This window comes from Petaurus breviceps, unplaced genomic scaffold (genome assembly GCF_028583685.1).
Source record: "Petaurus breviceps papuanus isolate PSGF00001 unplaced genomic scaffold, PetGlider_PUasm1.0 175, whole genome shotgun sequence".
Lineage (NCBI taxonomy): Eukaryota > Metazoa > Chordata > Mammalia > Diprotodontia > Petauridae > Petaurus > Petaurus breviceps.
In genome coordinates this window covers 54,470,879-54,496,129 of record NW_027185764.1, presented here as the reverse complement: position 1 = coordinate 54,496,129, position 25,251 = coordinate 54,470,879, and the positions used below count along the sequence as shown (strand labels likewise).

The 25,251-nt window shown below is 34.2% G+C and overlaps 1 protein-coding gene across 4 annotated transcripts in view; it reads left to right on the top strand.

Annotated features, from left to right (window-relative positions):
- CHD1 (chromodomain helicase DNA binding protein 1) overlaps positions 1 to 25,251 on the top strand; it is a 133,616-nt gene that overhangs the window by 72,206 nt on the left and 36,159 nt on the right. For all 4 annotated transcript variants that reach the window (XM_069085166.1, XM_069085165.1, XM_069085168.1 and 1 more), the window contains exons 12-24: positions 1,633 to 1,849; positions 1,971 to 2,060; positions 4,453 to 4,643; positions 5,123 to 5,311; positions 7,757 to 7,919; positions 9,981 to 10,133; positions 11,370 to 11,441; positions 11,853 to 12,002; positions 14,681 to 14,829; positions 15,012 to 15,108; positions 15,200 to 15,295; positions 23,659 to 23,835; positions 24,041 to 24,201. In XM_069085166.1, the coding sequence (XP_068941267.1) occupies positions 1,633 to 1,849; positions 1,971 to 2,060; positions 4,453 to 4,643; positions 5,123 to 5,311; positions 7,757 to 7,919; positions 9,981 to 10,133; positions 11,370 to 11,441; positions 11,853 to 12,002; positions 14,681 to 14,829; positions 15,012 to 15,108; positions 15,200 to 15,295; positions 23,659 to 23,835; positions 24,041 to 24,201 (1,905 nt within the window). The remainder of the gene's footprint in view (positions 1 to 1,632; positions 1,850 to 1,970; positions 2,061 to 4,452; positions 4,644 to 5,122; positions 5,312 to 7,756; positions 7,920 to 9,980; positions 10,134 to 11,369; positions 11,442 to 11,852; positions 12,003 to 14,680; positions 14,830 to 15,011; positions 15,109 to 15,199; positions 15,296 to 23,658; positions 23,836 to 24,040; positions 24,202 to 25,251) is intronic.

Below are 25,251 nucleotides of genomic sequence, written 5' to 3'. Positions count from 1 at the left end.
TTTTTTTGGAGGGCAGTTGCGGTCAAGTGACTTGCCTAAGGTCACACCGCTAGTTATCGTGTTAAGTGTCTGAGGCTGATCTGAACCCAGGTCCTCCTGACTCCAGGGCCAGTGCTCTATTCACTGCAGCACCTAGCTGCCCCTTGGTTGTCTTTCTATAGACTTTTTTGTCCTCTGCCTACCCATGGAGAGTACTGATCTAGAGCAATATATTTCAACCTTTTTTTTTTTCTTGGACTCTCATAAAAGTTTTAGTTTTCCATATTAATACTCATGTAAATCTACCATTGTTTTCTATAAAGCTGGCTGTCAGACTTCCCTCTCTTCCCATCCAGTCACTTTAATGAACTGAAATCAGAATCAGAATGGTGAAGTGAAAAGTCTGTATTTGGAGTACCTCAGTCAAGTTCATGAGTTTTCTTATGTATTGATCCTGGGCAATCCCCTTAACCTTCCTAGATCTTAGTTTAATCAGCCATCAGATGAGTGGATTAGATTACATTTTTATGTCTAATTCCATGAGCTATGAAGATAAGGGGATCACAATCACTTTGTGTTTATAAGGTGGATACCAATTTGGGCATATTGATGATTAACAAGAATGTTACTATACCAGTGCACCAATATTAAATTTAGCCTATTATAAGTATTCGGTTTTTTGACTGGGCTTCCAGTTTCATTGGAATTGTGAACTCTAATGAAGAAACCATATAATTGCAGATCAGCAACTGTTCTGCAACTTAAAGTCTTAGAGAGTCATCTAGACTCTTGAGAGATTAAGTGAATCTTTTAGTGAGGTTCCCATAGCCACTGTATTATGTATAGGCAGGATTTGAACCTCATCTCTCTTACACAAAGCCTAGCTCTCTATTAACTATTACAAAGCTACTTCTCCATTTTAAAAAGTAAACTATATAGATATAGATAGACATAGAGAGATATCTTACTCTTTTTGGTCTAGTATGTCACCTGTTAATTTTCTTTGAATAACTTGGGTACAATTTTATAGAAATCTGATTGTTTATATTCAGTGACTCAGAACCCATAATTTCTAATCTCTTTCTTTTGTCACTATAACATACTCATTCTACTCCTTGTTATTCTGCTGCCATTTGTCTTTGAAACATCACCCTGAAATCCAGATAGGTTAATTAATCTTTTCTGATCCTTCTGTTTTAGTAATGATAATTTGATGGGAGGAAGTCTCCTTTAAGTTTAGGCAGTTTCCATGCCTATACTATTCCATGTGCTTTCCTTTGTAGAGGCCCCTCTAGAAAAGAAGGCTATTAAGTGTTCTGAATCAGAAGTAGGCTCTTTTAATGGCAAAAATCCCAATTATTTGGCACACAGGATTAGAAATGATAAAGACTGCTTTCTCTCCTTTGTCCCTCTCTTTCCCTTTTTTCTTCTTTTTCCCTATTTTTCTCCTACTTTGTCATTTCTGTTTCATCATTCAGTGTTTTTTTCTTTGTCTTTCTTTTTTGTCTACAAGGAGCTCTTGGAAGGGACCATGACATTTTTGTATTGCTTTCAGTACTTAAGACACTGTCTTGTATCTAATGGGTACTTAATAAATGTTTGTTGAATAAATGTTGATATGTGGGAAAACACTTCTTTTCTTGTATTTTGTAGAGGAAATAGCTGTATACTTGCCGATGAAATGGGCCTTGGAAAAACAATACAGACGATCTCATTTCTTAACTATCTTTTCCACGAACATCAATTATATGGGCCTTTCTTGTTAGTAGTACCACTTTCCACACTCACTTCCTGGCAAAGAGAGATTCAGACATGGGCTCCCCAGATGAATGCTGTGGTCTATTTAGGAGACATTAATAGCAGAAATATGGTAAGTTGTTTCAGCATTATTATATTAAAGCGTATCTCATTAGAAAATGAGTAATTTTAAAAATTTGTTGCTATTTAGTATATATTTTTTGAGACCATTTTCTGGTTTGTTTGCTTGGTAGATAAGAACACATGAATGGATGCATCTTCAAACCAAACGGTTAAAATTTAATATTCTTTTGACAACTTATGAAATTTTATTGAAAGATAAGGTATGTAATGACTGGTAATTAAATAGGTCCTTTTTCTGTGTATGTTACATATATTTTCCTTTGGCAAGACATTAGGAACCACTTCTATTAACATTATTTCTTATGGTGTCCATGATATAAGGTATTTATAAACTCTTAAAATTTGTTGATGGCTACTGTAATTTTTACTGTGTTAATATGATTTATATACTTCAAGAAAAAAAACCAAATACTTTAATTTCTTTAGCTATAAAGTGATGATATAAAATGAGAAGATAGGGACTTAAATGCCTTCTAGGTTATTATCGAGGTTTGAAATTATATTCCAATGGACAAATGGCAGGATTTGGGAAGAGATTTAATTCTAATCTTGGCTCTGCCACTATTACTAGTTTTGTGCTTATGAGTAAGTCAGTATCTCCCTGTGTCAGTATCCTCATCTGTAAAAGGGAGATAAAATGCTCACTGCCTACTTCATAGAGTTTTTGTGATGAATATACTCTTGAGTTTATAATTATTATTGTTACTGTTATTTTTGAGAAGTCAATATATAATGAATATAGGGCTTTATAATTAGGAAAACTTGGTTTAAGTAATACCTACTTGATCTGTGGTAACGTACAAATCACTTCAACCTTTTAGTGTCAGTGGTAACATTATAAGATTTTAATTACTCATGACTTACTGATTTGCATTGTTTTTTTGCATCAGAAGTTCCCCATCTTGATGAAATCATAGATCTTTACAAACAAAAAAGACACTTAAAAAAACCCTCTCCTTTTTGTTACTGTGTCTTCAGCTTGATTAAATAACTGCCAGTTAGCTTCCGAGAGGAATGGGTTAGCAGATTTCAATAGTTAGGCTATATCAGTTCTTCCCTGCTTAATACTAGAAGGACCAAGTATGTTAAACTACATTGAAATAAAAACAATTTTATTTTGAAAGAAAAATGTTCATTGTATTAACTCTTTTCTTTGCCTTAGGTGTTTTTTTTTTTTAATGCACTGTATCATTTGACATAACTTGGTCCTCCAAGGCATTATTGATTTCTGATCCTTCTAATGTTAAGTGTGTACTAGGGTAGAATCAGACCATAAAAGAATAAAGCATACATAGTCTGCCACCACTGTTTTACTTTATTCTTTTTTTTTCTGTTATCTGGATCTAGTTCATTTCTGTGTTGACTTATATAATCTCTAACAGAAAATGAGCCAAAGGTGAAACTTAAGATCAGTGAATGTTTTTAGGACCCCAGGAAAGGAAGTTGAAATTACATCATTTACAGTATTTATACGCTCAGAGATTTAGACATGTAAGAGACCTTAAAGGCCATCAAATTGAACTTCATTTTATAGATGATGAAACTGAGGCTTCTAGACATTATTAGCCAACTTTTCCAAAGACACACAGCTATTAAATGTGTGAGGCAGGATTTGAAATAGTTCTTTTTTACTTCAATCCTTTCATTCTACATATTTTGCCATCCATGGGTCCTCATTATTAACAGTGCTATAGAGACAGTAAGGGTACAGGAATGTAAAAGCATCCTTTATTGTTCACCCCTTAGCCCCAAAAGAAAGGGAAAAACCTCATTATGACAAAAATACCACACCAATAAAGATAGGGGGAAAATAAAACAATTAAAAGTAATTAGGTGGCATAGCGAATCAAAATGCCTAACTCCAAGTGAGGAAGACCTGAATTCAAATACCATCTCCAACAATAATGGTATGACCCTAGGCAAGTCATATAATGGGTATTTTATTTCATGCTCTCATTTTCTTCATCTGTACAATGGAGATAATAACCACACCTGCATCATAGATTTGTTGTGTGTTTTGCAAACTTTAAAGAGCTATAAAAATGCTAGTTGTTGGGTTGGTGGTAATGATGGTAATTCATGGTTGGGGAGAAGTTTTGAGGATAGATATCCTACAACCCCAAAGCGGTAGAAAAATATAGTATAGTCTAATGTACTCATGTGTGTAGACCCTGGATCATATTCCCTAACTTATACCCACTAAGTTGCTATCTACTAGTAGAATATAATTTGCCCAAGGCATCAGCATGGTACAGTGAAAATAGCATAGGTTATGGACTCAGAGGACCCTGGTTAGAATCCTGGCTTCACTACTTGTGTTATTTTGAGCAAATCACTTAACTTTCTCTGGGCCTCAGTTTTTCCCATAAGTAAAAGGAGAATATTAGACTACATGGCCTCTAAGATCCCTTCCAGTTATTGATCTAAGGTAATCCTATGGTAGTATTTAATTAATTTTACACTTCTTCATAATCATGTTATTCTGCCTTAGTTGTAAATTCTAGGAAAGTACTTAGGAAAATTAAATTTGTATTTTGTATTTAAAAGTTTAAGTAAAATGTTCTAATTAAAATATGTAACTTCATATTTAAGGCATTCCTTGGTGGCCTGAATTGGGCATTCATAGGTGTAGATGAAGCTCATCGATTAAAGAATGATGACTCACTTTTATATAAGACATTAATAGACTTTAAATCCAATCATCGTCTTCTTATTACCGGAACTCCTCTGCAAAATTCCCTCAAAGAGCTCTGGTCTTTGCTCCACTTCATCATGCCAGAAAAGTAAGCCAACTATGAGAATGAGATTTCATTCTGGATTTAAGTTTATTTTTTTCTGTGAGGGAAATAAAAGGGAAAGAGGTTTAAACTTAATTACAGTACTTAATGTTCTGGCCCCAGAACTTATTTCTGTGAGAAAGATGTAAAGGGAAGTGTTTTAACTTAGTGGTTAAAAACAGATTGAAGTCTCAAAATAGTGAAAACACTTTAAAAGTTTTTAAAGCAATGTTGTTTGGATATATTCCTTGTTTGGAAAAAAAAAAGACTTCCTGAAATTAATAATTTAAATCCACCTTGATTCACAAGGTATTCCATTAATTTCTTGGGGGTGGGAAGATTTTTCCAGAATAGTAGAGAATTCAGTTTGAGATACGTTGGTATATTCATTTATATCTATTACTTTTGTAAAAACTGTATTTTTAATGACTTACTTTAAGCCAAAGTTTTTATTTCCTTCAATAATGAGTCTAATCATATTTAAGATTTTCTTCCTGGGAAGATTTTGAAGAAGAACATGGCAAAGGGAGAGAATATGGGTATGCAAGTCTCCACAAGGAGCTTGAGCCTTTTCTGTTACGCCGAGTTAAAAAAGATGTAGAAAAATCTCTGCCTGCCAAAGTTGAGCAGATTTTAAGAATGGAAATGAGTGCATTGCAGAAGCAATATTACAAGTAAGTTACATCACCCACAACTTATTCTGAACTTATTTTATGTAAAAACCAGTTTGATTCTTGAATTGTTTGAGCAGTGTATTGCTGCTTTTCGGTCGTTTCAGTCATGTCCAAGTCTCCGTGACCCCATTTGGGAATTTTGTGGCAAAAATACTGGAGTCATTTGCCATTACCTTCTCCTGCTCATTTTATAGATGAGGAACTGAGGCAAACAGAGTTAAGTAACTTGCCCAGGATCACACAGCTTATACAGTTTTCAGACCAGATTTGAACTCAGGAATTAAGTCTTCCCTAATTCCAAGCCCAGTGCTCTATCCACCTAGCTTCTCCAATAGTGTATGGACTAGTAAAAATGTCTTCTCTTCCGATGAATTTATTGGACACAAGGATTAACTTTTTGAACAGCAAGTGTCACAATAATCTGTAATGTATTACCAGGATATGTTTAAAACAGCTATCCTCAGAGATCGTCAAGAAGAGTTCATTTGTCCTACAGTTTAGGTTTAGTCTGTGTCCTCAGAGATTGTAACCTTCGGTGGTTTCCCATTAGTAGCATAAATTCAATCTTGACTTCTTAACTTGGGAATTTAAGCTGTATACAGTATGACTCCAACCTGCCATTCCAAGCCTTGTTGAATCTCTTGATGTACTTTGTGTCCTTGTCAAAATGTATTAACATCCATATTGTAGGGAATAAAATAGTACCCTTAACCACTACCTGTCCTCTAGCTTAGTCATTTACTTTTTTCTAAAGGAAATAGCTGAACTAGGTGATCTCTTGAGGTTCTGAGTAGTTTTATGAGGAATTTATCATTTACATTGTATCATAAATAACCTTGTTTTTCAGCAGTTAGGTTTTTTTATTTCATTTCAGCAAACTTTAATTAAATACCTACTGTGTGCTAATCATTCCTTCATTCAAGATATAGCAGCAGAAACAATCCTATAAACATCAGCATAGGCATAAAATGAGGAGAATGTATGTGTAGCACATGTGTTCATTGTGGTGCAGGAAGTCCAGCTCAGGGTATGAGTTGATAAGGGTTTCCCTATGAATAAGGAGGTCTCTTATTGGCACTTCAGTTGCTCTTGTTTGAGAGAGACATTTTATTGATTTGATTAAATCCTATAATATTGCAGAGCTTTTTGGAAGAGATCTGTAATCATTTAAAGGAGTTTGACCTGACAGTCCTTACAGATGGACAATATATGTTTCCCAGCTGACAGCCTGCATTTGGCTAAATATTTGGTAGATCTGGACTATCAGTATGCATTTCTCAGATGGATTATAGATTGACAGCAAGTTGATACCAGAATTGAATAGAAGGATAATTGGCTGAATTGTCTTTAGAGAATTGCAAAGCTTGTTCAGTGATCTTAGGCTTCCTGTGAAAGCGAAGGTAGCCTATGTTTTTTTATACCGGCATTCTACTAGTGAAGAACTAAAAATGAGTATCACGTAGAGGGTAATGGAGAGGCATCTGAGGAGGCTGCAAAACAGCCACTGAAGAACTTCAAAGAGCAGGAGTAAAAGATGTCACTAGGGAAGATTAAATTATATAGGGAAGATGATTCATTTACATAATGAGGACCAGGGTTAGCAGTTGTCAGCCTATGTGCTTCACTATTATCCTGCTATTATCTGGAGAAATTGAGGGAGGTCTTCAGCATAGTGGCCTTAATCTGCTGTAGCTAACTTAACAAAAAGACTGGACAAGATCTACATGGGCAGGTGTGAATGAGTTGTAATGGACTTCAGTATTAATGAGATCAGAAATCTGTTTGAGTATTTTACTATCTGCAAAGCACTTTGCTAGGTGCTACAGATACAGAAACAAAAATGAAAGTCCTTTTGCGGCACAGCTACACATAAATAGGAAATTAAACACAAAAGGTATACAAAATAATTTCCAGGTCAAGAGAATTAATAATTAAGGGGGTCAAGATAGGAATGTTATAGGACATGGCATTTGAGTTGAGCTTTGAAGGAAACTGTAGTGTAGAGGTGAGGAGGCAGTGAATTCCAGGAATAGGGACAGCCTATGTAAAAACAAGGAGCAGGGAATTCAGATGATTTATACGAGGAACAACATTAAGGCCAATTTGGCTGGTCTGTAGAGTGTGAAGGTGATTGGTTTTTCAACATATTGAAACTTCTTTATAACTTAGGGTAAAAGATTAACTGACTTTTTAGGCTTACCATATTTTAATGGGGTCAGTGGTATTTGGGGGAATATAATTTGATCTCTACTTATGGAGAGAGATTTTCCACAGGAGTTCTTTGTACTGATGAAAGCATAAGTCCAGAATGAAAACAAAGACACATAAGAGCATCATTGAGGAATTCTACTCTATTAAGCTAGGTTATGCTATGAGTTCTTTAAGATTTCACAAATGTATGTTTGTTTTCTAGTGAACATGCTACATCTCTGATTTTTGTTTTAGATGGATTTTAACCAGGAATTACAAAGCCCTTAGCAAAGGTTCAAAGGGCAGTACCTCAGGCTTTTTGAACATAATGATGGAGCTCAAAAAGTGTTGTAACCATTGCTACCTCATTAAACCACCTGATAATAATGAATTCTATAATAAACAGGAGGCCTTACAGGTAAGATTTTGCACATTATTATTTTGCATTTCAATAAAGCGTTTCATGAAGGACTTTGAGATAGTTTAATTTTATGGTGAAAATTTTCATTTTTGACAATAGCCCACTATTATTAGTTTTTTTCCTATATTTTATATTGAATATACATAAGATACTTGAAAGTTTATAAAACTAGTTTAGCAACTGTCTCAAATTGCTATATAAATGTTGTTTTGATGTAGTTTTTACTCAAAAATTATTCTTGTGTGTAAAAATTAACATTTGTACCAAATTCCCAAAGGTATTACTGGATTTTTGTTTCCATATGTTATGGCAAAGATGCCAGTCTTTCAAATTAGAAAATTACCTTCTTAAAATGGAGTCAGCTTAGAATGTCAGTATATAATCTAAAATTTAGCAATAAGCACAATCCTGACTTCAGAATCAGCTTTTCAGTAACAGAAGAAGAGACTAACCAGAGGTTAGAGCTAGTTTCTGCTGTTAAGCCACAAAAGAACATAATGTAAACATCAGCAGTAGTAAGCTGGTATGTTCATTCTGTGTGTCTTCTGCACATAAATTACAAGCAAAGTTTTAATTTTCTCAGAACCCTCATTATACAACTTTGTTTTGGGATGCTGGTAGATTTTTTTTTTTTTTTGCCAAGCCAATGCATCTATCAGAAAAGGTGAGAAAACGGGGGCAAAAAAAAACCACATCTGGTTTTCTTTGGCCTGCAGAGACCCTAGAATTATTTGTACCTGCAGTCATATTGTAGGGTCTTTCCCCTTCCTTTTCAGTAATCATGTAAAAAATGACCATGTTAGATAAACTTCTCTTGATGGGGTGAAAAATACATAAAAGGAAAGTACAATTCTCTTTATTCCATTATTTAGTAAGTGCTATGTCAGTTTTCTTTTAAAATGTCTTTGAATTTAAAATCTGACATGAGAAATGTTCAAAGTAAATTCTTTTAGAATGCCTTAGAGTTAGATTGTGAATTCTGAGTCTAATTTCTTGCCTTATTCCCCTTAGTACAAAATCACTTTGTTGAGTGGAATTTACTGTGACTGTAGCATTTGACTCAATTTGGGAGATTTCTGTTTCCCAGTCATTTTTTAGTGCCCCTTTCCAAATGAAGAGAGCCCAAATTGAAAGGAGATCCAGTAGCATTTCCTTCTTTTTTGGAGAAGGGTGTAGAATTTCATTGTTATGGGGAAATCCTGGTAATTAAAAACTTAATCCATCAATTCAAATCAACAACTGATTTGTAATAAGAGTCCTGTTCACTTGCTTACTGGGCCACTAAGTAGTTTAGTAATTTGTCCATAGTTGTATAGCTATGTATAAAACACAATACACTTGAGCTGAGATATTCCTGAATATAAAGCCAGTTCTTTATTTACTATAGTGTTTCCTCTCATTTGTTATAACTTCAGAGGAAAAAATGGTAATATAATAAAAATGTGCGTGCGTGTATTCCTTCAGGAAAAGACAGCTTGCTTCTTATAATGGATATTAACACCCAATCAGTAACAGGTCAGTTTAAACCTGAGGAATTTTTGTGACTTTGCAAATAAGGTGTTTTGACCTTATGAATAAGGTTTTATCAAAATTGAGATTTCATTTGAATTTGAATGCAGTAGCAAGAGGGTATTGGTTTTTTTTTTTTTTTTACTTCACTTCTAGTTTGTCTTTTCTTGCTGGTGCAAGGTTGGTCTGAAGCAGAAATATTTTCAAGACTTGGCATTAAGTGGAAAGTATAAGATGAAACCTTAATTTTCGTGTAGGGAAAAAAACAACAATTCAAACTGTAGGCACATATAGTGGTAAATAAATGTCAACTACAGGAAGATTGGAAAAAGCAGATTAAAAGATTTTTAAAGGAGCTTGAATATAAGTCATTTGTATAGGTCTTTAAGAATTATAAATATGAACTAAAACTTCTTTTAAGAATAGCTACTTTTATTTTTCATCATGTTGTTCTTTAACATAGGTTTGTAACAAGTTTGCTGTGAAGGATTACATTTCATTTCATCTTTTTTCATAACATATAATAATTATAACTGATTTCTTCTTTAGCATTTAATCCGAAGTAGTGGAAAATTAATTCTTCTCGATAAGTTGTTGATTCGGCTAAAAGAACGAGGCAACCGAGTTTTAATTTTCTCTCAAATGGTGCGGATGTTAGACATACTTGCAGAATATTTGAAGTATCGTCAATTTCCTTTTCAAGTAAGACTTTAGCTTTAAACTGGAACTGTCATTATTAATGTTGTTGATTCTTACATTTTAGTCTACTTTCTAAGAAAATCATATAGAACTATTTCAGATTTTTAAAAAAATGACAACATTCTGATCCTTTCAAAAGACCTCTTGATTTTATCATTTTTATATTTCAACAACTCTCCTGTTGTCTTTTTTCTTTTTTATCTTATTTCAGCTCATTCTTTTCCTTGAACCAAAGAACTATTATGTTCCTCTTATAATTTTACTACATGTTTTAAAGCCCTGTGGATCTCTCATAAAAGTTCTGTAGATATTAGCACCTGGTTTGTGCAAGGTACCCTGGCCTTTTCTAATTAGTATGAGTCTAGTTTTGATCCCTACTGTATATAATCTTTGGATCTAAGAGATATTCCATAGTTGTGAAACTCATGAATATAAAATTTCTTTCCTTGAGAAAAGTCCAAGTCATCCTTGTCATCTTACCTCCCAATTGGTAGTGGCATGAGTTAGTGTAAAGAGTACTGAAAATAGAGTCATAGAATCTGCATTTAATATCAGACTTTACTACTGTGTGACCCTGAACATATCCGTTTAATGCTTTAGGCTTCAGTTTCCTTATCTATAAGTGAGGAGGGTGATCTAGATCAGAGATGTCTAACAGTACCTGAAACCAGATTAAAATATAATTGGGATGTAAAATGTAATTTAACAAAATAAATAAACAATAAATAGAACATATTGTTAATATGTGATTTTCTAATTCACTATATAGCAGGCAGAGTCCTTCTGTATGATATAGTTTCCCACTGCACCTGCATTTGAGTTTGGCACAGAGCTAAATGACCTTTAAGGTCCCTTCTGCCTCTGAACCTAAATAAATGGTCAGTTGCTCATAAATTCAGCTGAAAAGTTAGTATTTAGTGCCAACTGTAATAAGTTGAAAATAATTGGCAAAATTAAAATCATGCAGAAAAATGTTTGGCAGTCTTTTAAATTATGTTAAAGAAGCTTGTTGCATCATTTATTTGACTTCCATATATAACTCTTCTAAAAGAAAGGACCATAGTAGTACCTGCTATCTTCTAAACCCACTGAGAGAGATTAGAACTACTTCAGTTTTATTAATGAAATTTATGTTTTCACTCACATTTACTTTATTTTGCAATTTTATTTCACTTTTCACAAAAGAGTTGTGACTTATTTTCTTGTTTGTTATCTTAACTGTTGTTTTTGTCATTTCAGAGATTAGATGGTTCAATCAAAGGAGAATTAAGAAAACAAGCATTAGATCATTTTAATGCTGAAGGATCTGAGGTGTGAATTTGATTATTTTCTCCCATTTAAACATGTAATATATGTATAGCTCTTCAGTAGCTATGATGATAATAATGAACTGTCATTGTAACTTTTAAGCATTTGAAATGTCTATGTATTTGGTCAGTTTGATTAAGAAAATTATTTCCAAATTCTCCATTATTTTGACTTAAAAAATTTTTTTTATTCCTGTGTTAGAAAGAGAGAATTGTACATAAAAGTTTTTATAGAATAAGTTTTGATATAAAGTCATTTGCTGAAAGGTAAATTTGCCTTTGACATTTAAAATTTGCTAATTCCCTAATATCACTAGTTTCCACTCAGGGAATTAGTATTATTATGTCATCTCTTTCTAATGACATTCAACCATAATGGGTTTAAAAGTGTCACTATTTTCTTTTATTTCTGTAGGACTTTTGTTTCTTACTTTCCACAAGGGCTGGAGGACTAGGCATCAATTTAGCATCTGCTGATACTGTTGTTATATTTGATTCTGACTGGAACCCACAAAATGATCTTCAGGCACAAGCTAGAGCCCATAGAATTGGGCAGAAAAAACAGGTACAAATACGTCACCAATCTGAAATCCAATCTTCACTTAGGGCTTTTTAAACTGATGCTTCTTAATTCTTTAGTATCTTTTTGGTTTTTGGAAAGATTGAAATTAGATGGCCATGTCACTAATATGGGGGGGTTCTTGACCTGAGATTCACAGATCCCAAAGGGGTATCTGAATAGATTTCAGGGAATCTATGAACTTGAATGTAAAAAATTGCATCTTTATTTCAATATGATTGGTTTATCTTGATAATCCTATGTATTTTACTCAATGCATTTAATGAAATTATACTGAGAGGATATCCATAGACTTCATTTGTCTGTTAGAAGGGATCTATGACTCATAAAAAAGGTTAAGAAACCCTGATCTAATTGATATGTAATTGAATTTCCCCAAATTTCTACCAGTGACTGAGAGTAAAGCTGGAACTAATGTTTAAAGGCCATACCTTTAAAATAATTTAAGATATTTATAAGCGTAAAATGTGACATTTTTTAGTTCTTTTGTTTGTATGTAAAAACTTGGGAATAATTTCACACTTTGTATATTTGGCAGAAAAGTGTTTGATATTGTATTGACTTAACATCTTTCTTAGATAACATCATTCTTCCCCCATACTTTGAAAAGCTGTGTTCACCAGTCCAATTTTCCATCTTATAATAACTATTGTAATAGTTATAACATTTTATAATAACTATTTTTATTTCTATCTGTTAGATAGAAATAAAACTGTGTGACCTACCTCTGTTATAGAAATGCATCACCTCCGTCTAGTTTTATATTTTATTTATACTATCAGGATATTAGGAATCAAAACATCTAAATATAACATTTGGAAATTGTTGTATAGAAGTTTATTTTTTGTGAATTTTGGATGTTCTTGTGTTTTGGGCAGAGCTTATTAAATAAGGTAAGAAATTTGAAAGGAGACATTCAGTATCCTTATTTATTTAGAATTCTTCGTTCTCCTTAGTTTCTTTACACTGAACTTCCCTAGAGCTCTTATGGTTTAGTTCTTTGATGTCTTCATGAGTTCATATTCATCTCCCAGGCCATTAAACTCTTTTTCCCTGTCTCACATATATTTTTATAACTTTAGCTATTATTTGAGAGGCAGCCTTGTTGTTGTTCACTCATTTTTTTAGTCACGTCCAACGTTTCATGACACCATTTGGGGTTTTCTTGGAAGAGATACTGGAGTGATTTTCTGTTTCCTTTTCCAACTCATTTTACAGAAAAGGAACTAAGACAAAAAGGGTTAAATGACTTGCCCTAGGTCATATGGCTAGCTAGTAAATGTCTGAGGTCAGATTTGAAGTCAGGGAGATGAGTCTTTCTGACGTCAGGCCCAGCATTCTATCCACTGCTCTACCTAGCTGCCCTTAAGAGGCAGCACTGTACTAAAAATAAGGATACCAAGTTTAGCTCTTGGGAAAGCTTGGGTAAGTCACTTTATTTGAGTCTCAATTTACTTATGCATAAAATGAAGGGATTAATTTAAATAATTTCTGTGAATGTTCTAATTTCTAAAGTTCTTTAAATTTTTGTGGCTGATTTCAAAATCTTTTTTTCTTGTTCCTTGTCTTCCAAGCTCCAAAATTGGCTTTTCCAACTACCTGCCAGACTTCTTCCTTTTACCTTAATCAATATGTCCAACAATGAATTTATCCTCTTGTTCTCTATTAACAATAGAAAATGCCTATTCTTTCTGACATTCCTTTTTTTGCAAATTTTATTGCCAGTTTTCTATTCACAGGTCTGAGACCTTGAAACAAATACATTCAGTTTAACATTTATTAAGTGCCTACTATGTACAAAGCATTGTGTCTCTTGAAACTCTAAACCTTTAATCATTTGCTACCCTCCAACCAGTCACCAAGTGTTATACTCTTCAACTCTTATGCACAGAGTGCTAGATTAAATAAGTGAATGTTAAATGTAGTGTCCAAAATCTTCATCCCCTTCTTTCCATTTCCACAACAACTACCTAATTCAACCCTTTGTTACTTCTTATTTGGAACATTGCAATAGCTTATTAACTGTTCTCCAGTCTTCTGATCACTTTCCCTCCAATATGTTTTACATTGGTGCCAAATCAATCTTTCTAAAGGCTAGCTTTAATCATGACATCCCCTTGCTCCACAACCTTTTATGGTTCCCTGTTTCTGTGCAGTAAAATTTATATTCTCTAAAACCTGAGGCTATATACCACTACTATCTCTCATATATCCTATCCTTTACTATAACTAAGCTTCCTTGAACCATGCTTTTTACTTTTCTTTTTTAGTTTATTCAGTGTTCCCATACCCATGATGCTCCAATTCTCTTTTCCCTTCATGAAAATCCTACTCATCTTTCATGGCCCATCCCAATCTACCATCTTCTCCAATCTTCTTAACCCAAGTTATTTTTCTCCACTATATTTCTATAGTATTTTGATACCTAACTCTTTAATATTACACTATGGTTGTTTTTGTTTGGTATGTTTTTGCAACTAAATTAAAACCTCCTTCAAGAAAAGAAGCTTTTCATTTTTGTAATACTGCATAATACAAACTAGTTATTTGCATGCATCAGTAAACTGTATTGGTAGTTGTATTCCCTAGCATCTTTCATTGTAACAGTAGTAATTTTCTTCCTTTTTATCATTTATATAAATTGGGTCTACTTTTTTATATAGGTTAATATTTATCGTCTAGTTACAAAGGGATCAGTTGAAGAAGATATTCTTGAAAGAGCCAAAAAAAAGATGGTGCTTGATCATCTAGTAATTCAGAGAATGGACACAACTGGGAAGACTGTACTACACACAGGTTCTGCTCCTTCAAGGTAGATGTTTTATAAGCAGAGAATGTCTCGATAACATCAGATAGTTGAGCTAGATTCTACTTTTTACATAAATTTTTATGGGTATTTATAGTTATACATTTAAATAATTCAAGAAGTGTTTTTACGTATTGAATTAACTTGTTTATATGTGATTAATGGTTCATCTTTTTTTTCTGCTTTAGTTCTACACCTTTTAATAAGGAAGAGCTATCAGCAATTTTAAAGTTTGGTGCTGAAGAACTTTTTAAAGAACCTGAAGGAGAAGAACAAGAGCCTCAGGTAAAGAGAACTTAGCACATAGAATTTATGTGGAAAAATATACATGGCCACACTTAAGTTCCCAAGATTAAAACATTCTTTCCAATTATAGGAAATGGATATTGATGAAATCCTGAAGAGGGCTGAAACTCATGAAAATGAACCAGGCCCATTAACTGTAGGAGATGAATTGCTTTCCCAATTTAAGGTATATTTCTCATTTTTGAAGCATTTTTTTTTTTAAAGAAACAATTCACACGAAAATTGAGTATCATTTGGCATAGTAGTAAGAATACTATTATCAGAATTCAGGAGACCTGGGTTTAGTTCTTATGTCTGTGTTAAGTAGCAGTACTTAAAAGGTACCTACCATACTGAGAGGACATATATGACATACATCGAGAGACCTAGTTTTCTTGGAGGAAGGGAAGGCTTAGTTAGGGCTACACACTTTGAACAGGATATCCATCTTCAAGTATTTTGAAGCTATCACATGGAAGAAAAAGATATTTATTCTGTCTTGAAGCAGAGGGCAGAATTAGTAACAACTGGTTTTGAGATGGAGAATTTGATTTGGTGTTTAAAAAAAAAGAACGTTTCCAATTATTAAAATTGTTAAAGAGTTAATGTATTGCTTTAGAAGGCAGTGAGATATATGACAGAGATCATCCAGAATGGAGATATCATTTTAGGTATAGGTTAGACTAAGTGATCTTTGGAGACTTGAGATTCCATGATATTGGATAAATTATATAATATCAGGAGGCCTCATTTTCCTCATCAATTAATTGACTGCTTGAATTCCCTGTTAACTCTGGCATTTTGAGATTAAGATACATAGTTTTTCCTTTGTCACACTTTTTAAGTATTTTTTTTCTTTTCAGCTTAGTCCGCCAGAAAATAAAAGTATATAGCCTTCTTAAAGAAAATGTTTTATCTTATTATGGTAGCCTATTATAGTAGCAAGCACCCTAGCGTACCCAGGATGGCTACTAGCACAGGTTCTTTGATATGCTTTTCTAAAGGAAAGCAACTCAAAAACAGTAAACAATCTTAGTTTAATTAAACATATCATTTACCTCGTTCAGGGGAAAAAATCAGCACCCTGAACTTCAGAGAATACAAACAGAAGTTACAAGCAGACAGAAGTACAGACAGAGAAAATAACACAATTCATCAGACCAACAGAAAGGGCTTCTAGCTGTCTGACCATTACATACATAGTTAGTCATCAAAGAGAGAAGCACCAACATCTTTGTTTTCAAAACCAGGGGGCTCAATGGCTGCCCAGAGTCTCACCTGGTCAAATCACACAACTCTTCCCAAAGTGAGCCCCAAAGCAAAACCTCAGCTCAGAGGTATATATAACATTCTCCAGTATCAGAGAACATCACAACCCTTGTGACTCACTTGACTACAAAGTAACAAAAGTTGTGCCTTCCTGAAAAACAAGCCTCCTGCCACAGGCTCCATGTGACCACATGCAGCCTTTTAGGGGGCAGAGTATATTTTCAGATCAAGAAAGGTCCTCAAATTCATCTAGGCCTGTCAAGGGGCAGGGAAGATCTTCAAATTCCCATTACCATTACACCTATTTAACAGTCAATATAGTTAGGTTATATAAAAATTTTCTCTATATTAACGCTTGTTATTTTCCTAGTCATGTATATTAACGTTATTAGTAGGAATTTGATTTGGAAACAGAAAATATGAATAAACTCATTAAGTTGAAGGTAGCACTTTTCTTGACTATATATCATTTCATTTCTGGCAGTTTTTTTTTTTAGCAGAATTTGTTTCAACCAGGTTAGTTCCAGCTGCTAACCACTGAAACAAAATTATTAGAGTCTAAAAGTTTTCAGATAAGAGATTCAGAAGTATTGATTTTTTTTCTCAGAAATCTTAATGAAATCAATCATGTAAAGCAGCAAATAGCTATTATTGAGGGTACATATCCCCTATGCCTAAGAAATTACAGAAGGTTTTTAAAGGGTAACATTTGCACCTAACCTTAAAATAAATTTGTGTCATTCTTCATTTTTTTAAAAATATATTTTACTTTTTCATTCATCAAAAATTCATCTTCTCACCCTAATTGCGACAAGGAAAAACAAAACCCTGTTACAAACATGTGTAATTAAACAAAAACAAATTTCCACATAGATCATGCCCAAATATGGATGTATGTGGAAAAAAAAGACAGACTGAGACAGAGGGAGTGTTTCTTTTAGCTATTCACCTTTCTATCAGGAGACCATAGGTGACCATATGACCTGGAATCATAGTTGATCATTTACATTTTTCAGAGTTTCTAATACTTGCAAAGTTGTTTGTCTTTACTATATTTTTGTCATGATATAACTTGTTCTCCTAGTTCTGGTCACTTCACTCCACATCAGTTCATACAAATCTTCCCAGGTTTCCCTAAAAACCATACTCTTCAAAGTACAATAGTATCTCATCATATTTATTTACTATAACTCGTTCAGCCATTTCCCAGTTTGTGGAAATCTCCTCAAATTCCCATTCTTTGCCATATTGAAAAAGGTATTAATATGTTTGAACATCTTTAGGGTCTGCTTTGCTTAGGACTAATTCTTTCTTTAATCTACCCTTCCTCTAATTCCTCCTTCTCCTTTCTCCCCTTTGTCTCCTATTAACTTGTTGAGTAAAATGTTTTCTACACCCCACTCTGTGTGCATGTATTCTTCTCCCTTTCCACCAATTCAAATGATACTGAGGTTCAAGTAAAAGTCATTTTTCTCACCCCATCTTACTGTTTATCTATTTGTGTGCCTCTATGTGAGATAATTTTTCCTAAACTTATTTCACTCCCTCCCTTTCCTGTGTATTCCTCTTCCCCTTTTTTCCCTAACATCATTAAGACAGAAAACCATTCCCAGACCTTCTGTCTATTTAGATTCCTTCTATTACCCCTGATGATGATAGTTCAGGTATATTATATATAATCTCCCCATATGTGAATGTAAGTAGTTTATCCTTGTTTTGGTCCTTTATGATTGCTATTCTAGTTTATTAAATTAAACTTTTTTATTAAAGTTACTTTTATCATCTGTGTTTGAGCTTCAGAGTTTCTACATAGCTCTAGTATTTTCATCAGGAATGCTTTTGCCCCCCATAGGATAATACTCAGTTATATATAGATATACATATAGATATAGAGATAGATATAAATGCAGATATAGAGATAGATATAATATATAAAATTATTCTTGGTTGTAAGCCTATGTCCTCTGCCTTCTAGAATATTGTGTTCTAAGCTTTACACTCCTAGATGCTAAATCATGTGTGATTTTGATTGAGTCCCCTCAGTACTTAGGTTTTCTTTTTTTTTCTTTCTGGTTGCTTGCACTATTTTTACTTTGACCTGAAAGCTCTGGATTTTCATTTTAATGTTGCTGCTAGTTTTCATTTTGGTTTTGTTTTTTGTTGTTGTTGTTGAGGAAGTGTCCAATAGATTTTCTTCATTTATACTTTAGCCTCTGGTTCTAAGAGATCTGGGTGGTTTTCTTTTAAGATTTCCTGAAAGATGATATGTAAGCTCATTTTTTGGTCATGACATATAATCCAATGATTCTTAAAATTTTTTTTGTCCTTGATCTGTCATCCAAGTTAGTTGTTTTTGCTATGAAATACTTTATATTTTCTTTCCTTTTTTTCAGTCTTTTAACTTTCTTTTAATAGTTCTTTTTCTTCCAGGTAGTCAGTCCATTTTAATTTTCAGGAATTTGGTTGGTTATTTCAAGCTGTTATTTGCCTTTCCAATTCCTTTTTTCCATATTTTTCAGTTCTTTTGTTTTTCACCTCAAACACTCATTTCTTTATTAAAATTTTTCTTAATTCCTCTTTCAACTGATATTTTAACTCTTCCAGAAATTCTGGTTGACATTGTGTTCAAGCTGTGTTTTGTCTTGAGACTTTCCTTGTAAATGTTTCTTGGAGCATTGACTCTTGTGTTGTTCCAGGACCTCAAGGAAAGTCAGACTGGAGACTCAAGAGGCTTTCAGTGCTCCCAGGGCAAAGTCTGATTGCTGCCTTGTTGTTCTAATCTTCACAATTTGGATCTGAGCCACAGTGGACTGCTACTGGACTCAGATACTTTCAGTTGGCTGGGAAACTGAGAAGGTTTAGAGTGACAAAATTATAAGTTTCTCTTTGGTCTGAGAATCCTGCCTTGGTTTTGTTCCAGCAGACTTCAGATAGGGCTAGAAGTTGAAACTGCTACTGGCTTCTGAACTTGCTTCTGGCTTACATTTTGCACACAGGGTGGCACTTGGACCCTTCTTCATTCCACTCTTCATTTGTGAACCAGAACTAAGTAGTGTGCAAAGCTGCCACATGGCACTTGTTCCCATTTCAGTATTCTGGCATCGGTCTGGGGTTGACATAGGATCCTCTTCCCCTGTGGCACAGCCTCTCCCTAGGTTGGACTTCTTGTTCATTGCTCCTGGTCAGACCCTACCTGAGATCTCCCTACAGTGTTCTCTTTCTGTCTTTCTCCCTATGTTCACCTGGGTTGGCAAAATGACTCGACTTTTTTTTTTAATTTCCCCATTAAGATTTGATCTGGTGCATTTACTAGATTTGTTTGAAGGAATTTGGAAGGACTTCAGTATATTACTCTCTGCTTCTTGGTTCTACCTCCCAAATGTTATTCTGTATAGGCAAAGAAGCAATGTTTTATTTTACTGTGTATCTCAGAAATTACCAAGCAACTGATGAGTTTTAAATAGTAGCCTATGGAAAGAGTCCTAATTTCTAACTCTGCTAAATGCAGTAGTCCCAAAAAAGTATTTAACTGCCATCTTCTTGTTTTCTGTATCTATAAAATTAAGATCCCATCATCCTCTAGTACTCCCCTCCCTTCAAATGATAAACTCTTTGAGAGAGCCTACTTTTTTTTTTTTACTTTTTTTAATGTCCCTTCAGATAATAGTGCTTTGCACATAATGGATACAAATAATAAACAAATGAATATTTTTTTAATTGATAAAATTACTTGACCCTGACTTCTAGTTGTTATTTGAGAGGCAGAACAGCTCCTCTTAATGTAGGAAGATGGGTCTAAATCACACCTCATACGCTATATGATTCTGGGCTTAACCTCTTTTATCTTGAGTTTCATCATTTGTAAAATGCAGATTATCATCTGTAGCACTTAGTTCACAAGGATAATGGTGAGGATCAAATGAGATAATGTATGTAAAGTGCTTTGCAAACTTTAGGAAATAGTGTTTTGAGCACTCAAATGGGGAGAGAGGAAGTATTTTATAAATGTAGTGAAGGTAAGTCTAAATCCATACTAGAATGAATATAAATTTTAATTGTTACAAATAGAAGAAATTTTGTCAGCAGTAGATTTTTTTGTTTAAGTTGTCTTAGTAAAAACATGTTGAATGGTGTTACTGTTAGTATCAAGGGTCTGTTTAATAAGTCTACCTAACTTGGCCTAGTCCCTTAATAGTTTCAGGTTTAATATTGAAATGAAACATTTTCATTTAATATTTAGTAAAAGAAATTTGCACAGCCAAAGCACAGAAAGGCTTTCAATAGGGAGACTTCTGCTCTTATTTTGTGTCATTTTCTGCCCTGCAGAGGTATATATAATTAGTAAGGTAGGGTATAGTAACTCACCCAGATTTAGGATCTTAGCTAAGTCTGAAGGGCTTCAATTCTACAAGGATAGATTTTTTTTTTTTAATGCCTTGGAGTAACTGTAATGCCACATTAGTATAGTCTGAGGTCACCAGAAAACTGCATCAACAAAAGTGATGCTTGAGCTAATAGTTCTTGGGAATAGCTTCTTTAACCTTTGGGGGTGAATTGGGGTGGGAAACTATTCTAATCTACAGGGTGAGAGAAAACCTGGTAGGTATTGATCCTATCATACTCCACTCCTCTTTTGCAAGTTTCAAAAGATCTTCTAAAGGAATTTCCACAGTATATTGGGCTTTAGGATTATTATTCATCTTTTTCTAGTCTTGCAAATGTAACAGCCTGACAAAGGCTATACCAGGGAGAGGAGAGAGAAACTAAACTAAAAAGATAGCATAAACAAAACAAGACAAAATTTTTACCACCCTCCCTCACCCTAAAGGAGTGATCACAAATATAGAAGAAACAAAAACTAGGAATCTTAGGTTTTACCTTCCCTCTTTAGAAGGATGAAGTTCTTGATCTCAGCAATCTAGTACCACATCTCTGCAGATCTTGGTGGGTTTCCTGATATAAGGCAGTGACAATGACGAGGAATAGCACCAGCAAGGATCAACACCTTAGACATCATCACCAGCTCCATCTGTAAAATATGGTCATTGGTTCAAAGTGGAAATACGCAATGAAAATTTTTAAAAATAACACTTTAAATCTATTTATTAATGTGATATAATGGCAAAGGATAAGAAAACTATATTTCTGATTCAAGTATATTATAAAGTATCGGGAAGCAAAATTTATAAAAAAAAAATACTAAATACTGTACCTAAGGATAACCCTACACTGACATATGATGAAAATATCATTATGATTGTATAAAATTTATCAGTATAGACTGAACTGTCCTTTCTTTCAAAGCCTGTACTTATACTGTTAGATGCAGAAAGTTTTGTTCATATCTCCACAAATTTGCACGCTCACATTCTCACACAATGAAGCAAGTGAAGATGGATAACTTTGGAGCATTATCTCAGTCAGTAATGCTTTAAATGTGCTACTGTTGTCCTTGCAATATTTTTTTTCCTTGCTTTTTTAAAATTTTAAGTTATTTGTTTTTAATTTTCAGTTTTTACTTACATAAGTTTTAAATTTTTCCCCTCCCTCTCTCCCTCTCCAAAATGGCCTACAATCTGATATAGGCTTTTACATATACATTCCTATTAAACATATTGTCACATTAGTCATGTTATATAGAAGCATTATAACTAATGGGAGAAACCATAAGAAAGGAAAAAAACAACAAAAGAAAATAGTCTCCTTTGCTATGCATTCCAACTCCATAGTTCTTTCTCTGGATGTGGCTGGCATTTTTCATCATGAGTCCTTTGGTAGAACTCCTTCTTCACCAATTTTCCCAAATCGTCTATATAGTTTTGTAATTATTTTTTCTTTAAATGTTTGATAGAATTGACTTGTAAAGCCATCTGGCCCTGGAGATTTTCTCCTAGGGAGTTCATTGATGGCTTGTTCAATTTCTTTTTCTAAGATAGGGTTATTTAAGTATTTTACTTCCTCTTCTGTTAATCTGGGCAATTTATATTTATATCTGGGCTTTTAAATTTTATCTCTTCTTTCTGGGGCCCAAGGGCCACTCTTCCAGATTTCTTCTGCTGGGGGGATAAGGACCCTGGTTACAGGTTTTCTGTGCTGGGGCCTCAGGTATTTGCAGTTGTATGTTGTAGTGGTCTGGTAGTTTACCTAGTGCTGAGCTGGAGGCTTTTTTTTTTTTTTTAGCAATTCGGGTTAAGTAACTTGCCCAAGGTTACACGGCCAGTTATTTTGTGTGGGTGTTAAGTATCTGAGGCCAGAACGATCCTGGGTCCTCCCGACTCCGGAGCCAATGCTCTTACTTACTGTGCCACCTAGCTGCCCCTGAGCTGAAGGCATTTTGTGCTTGGTGTTGGCACTTCCCTGCTCCTCTACGCTGGAGCTCAGGATCTCCTGCTGGTCTGCTGAGGTGGGAACTGCTGCTGGCCTGCTGAGACACCTCCAATCCTTCACTGGTCCCTTCAGCCACAGCAAGAGGGAGCTTTCCTATTAATCTCCTAGCCTCCTGAGCTAGAGCTTAAAGACTGCTGTACCTTGAATTTCTGCTTGCTCTCCACTATTACAGGATTTTTCTTAGGCAGTATTCTCTGGGTTTTTCAAGGCCAAGGGAGGGTGAGAAAAACTTTCTATTTACTCTGCCATCTTGGCTCCTGGAAGTTTAAATAGGTGACTTTTTTTGCTTTTGCTTTTCTGGAGGTTGGGAAGGTGACTTGCCCAAGATCACATGGCTAATTTTGTGTTAAGTGTCTGAGGCCGGATTTGAAGTCAGGTCCTCCTGATTCCATGATCTATTCACTACGCCACCTAGTGTCCCTAAATAGGTAATTTTCAAATAGTCAATCTGTGGGCTGATAGCTGCACGCCCCATGCAGGACTGTGCCTCTCTCTGACAGACAGCCCTCCTGCACAGGGAGGTCTGGGAGTTGCCACTGCTGCCAGCAATTCAGTCTACTGAGGTCCACTCTGAACAGGTCTGCATGCTTAACTGTGCTCCACTCCCAGCTGGGTGCAACAGATCCTTCCTTTACTCTGATATATCATATTGTGTAATAACAAAGATGGTGTTAAGGAGATGAAAGAAAAATAGAATCTTAGACTGAAGGGACTTTGGAGATTTCATAGTCAAGACCCCTCATCTAATAGATTAGAAAAGAGAAGCCCAGAGAAGATAAGGTCAATTTATGTTATACTAATGGGAGAAACAAGCAATGCTTCTCTAATATCAAGTAGCTATAATTATTATGTGAATTCCTCCAATGATCTTTAAAAATTTTTCATTTTTATTAGGTAGCCAATTTTTCAAATATGGATGAAGATGATATTGAATTAGAACCTGAAAGAAATTCAAGAAATTGGGAGGAAATCATTCCAGAAGATCAAAGAAGAAGGCTAGAAGAAGAAGAAAGGCAAAAAGAACTTGAAGAAATATATATGCTACCAAGGATGAGAAATTGTGCAAAACAGGTAGCCTTTTCATGTAAAATATGAAAATGTTGGATATAATAATCATACTTTGAATATCCTTTTGTGACTTGGAAACATTTATGAATTTTCTGATAGTTTGCTATAGAATGAAACTTGTATGTATGTATGTACATGTACATGCATTTATTTCTAAGAGTATTATTATTTTGGTTACTTAGAAATATTTGCTACCTTGAAATTGCAGATTAGCTTCAATGGAAGTGAAGGTCGGCGCAGTAGAAGTAGAAGATACTCTGGCTCTGATAGTGATTCAATATCTGAAAGAAAAAGGCCAAAAAAACGTGGAAGGCCAAGGACTATCCCACGAGAGAATATTAAAGGATTTAGTGATGCAGAAATTAGGCGGTAAGATTACATAAGACCATTTTGCTTCAACTTTGCTTCAACTTGATGTTAATACAGGGTACAGCTAAAATAACATCAGACTCCCCCATCTTTCCAAAGGTCAAGTTCAACTTATTCAGGAACTGAATTTGTTAACTAATATTTGTTTCACAAGCAGTTTTGTGGTTCTGCTTCTGTGTGGTACTGGCATTGCATTTCATCCTATTTATGTATTATTAGGTTATTTAAAATGCTGAATAGCTAACTTAATGTTTTTGGTCCCAGAATGTAGCCAGTTTTAAAATTGTTGCCATTTTGAGTAATAAAAGTATACATTGACACAACAGTTTTCTTCATCCTCTACTGCCTTTTTTGGTAATCCATACCATTCTTGATACATTAAGGAATCCAATACGTCTTTATTTTTATGAAGGGATAAATTACTTGCATATTTTTTCTATACACATGGCAATGACTTTTTTTTTTTTTAAGAACCATGTTAATTAAGATATTTGAGTTGAGAGCAGTTGGGAAGTAAGGTCAGATAGTTATACAGTATACAGTGGAATATCCCTTCAAATATGTTCATGTATGTGCAAATGCATTTCTTTAATGGTAGTGAGAAAAATAACTCATTTTTGTTTATGTAATCTTTGGATTTGAAATTTGTAAAAACGTTATTCACTTCTGTATTTTCAGAATTTCTATTTATTATTTCTATTAAAACCATTGTAACCTTTTTCTTTTAAATTATAGACATGACATAAAGTTCTTCTCCATCAGAAAGCTAAAGTGTTGCAGCTATTACTAAAGATGCTTTCATGCCTATTTGGGTGGTTGGATCCTAAAGGAAATTAGAAGAGGCATTTGGCCCTTCTTCCTTTCCATAACCACTCATATGTTTTTGTTTTTAAGTAAGATTTCCATTTTTCAGTATTCGTGTCACCTCATAACTTGGAATTCAAATCCTTGAGTAATTATCAGGATTCTTTACTTTCATCTTGACTGTATCAAGGGAGTGTTAATATGGTTGTCACCCACACAAAATTCATTGAAGCCTCCATTTCCTAT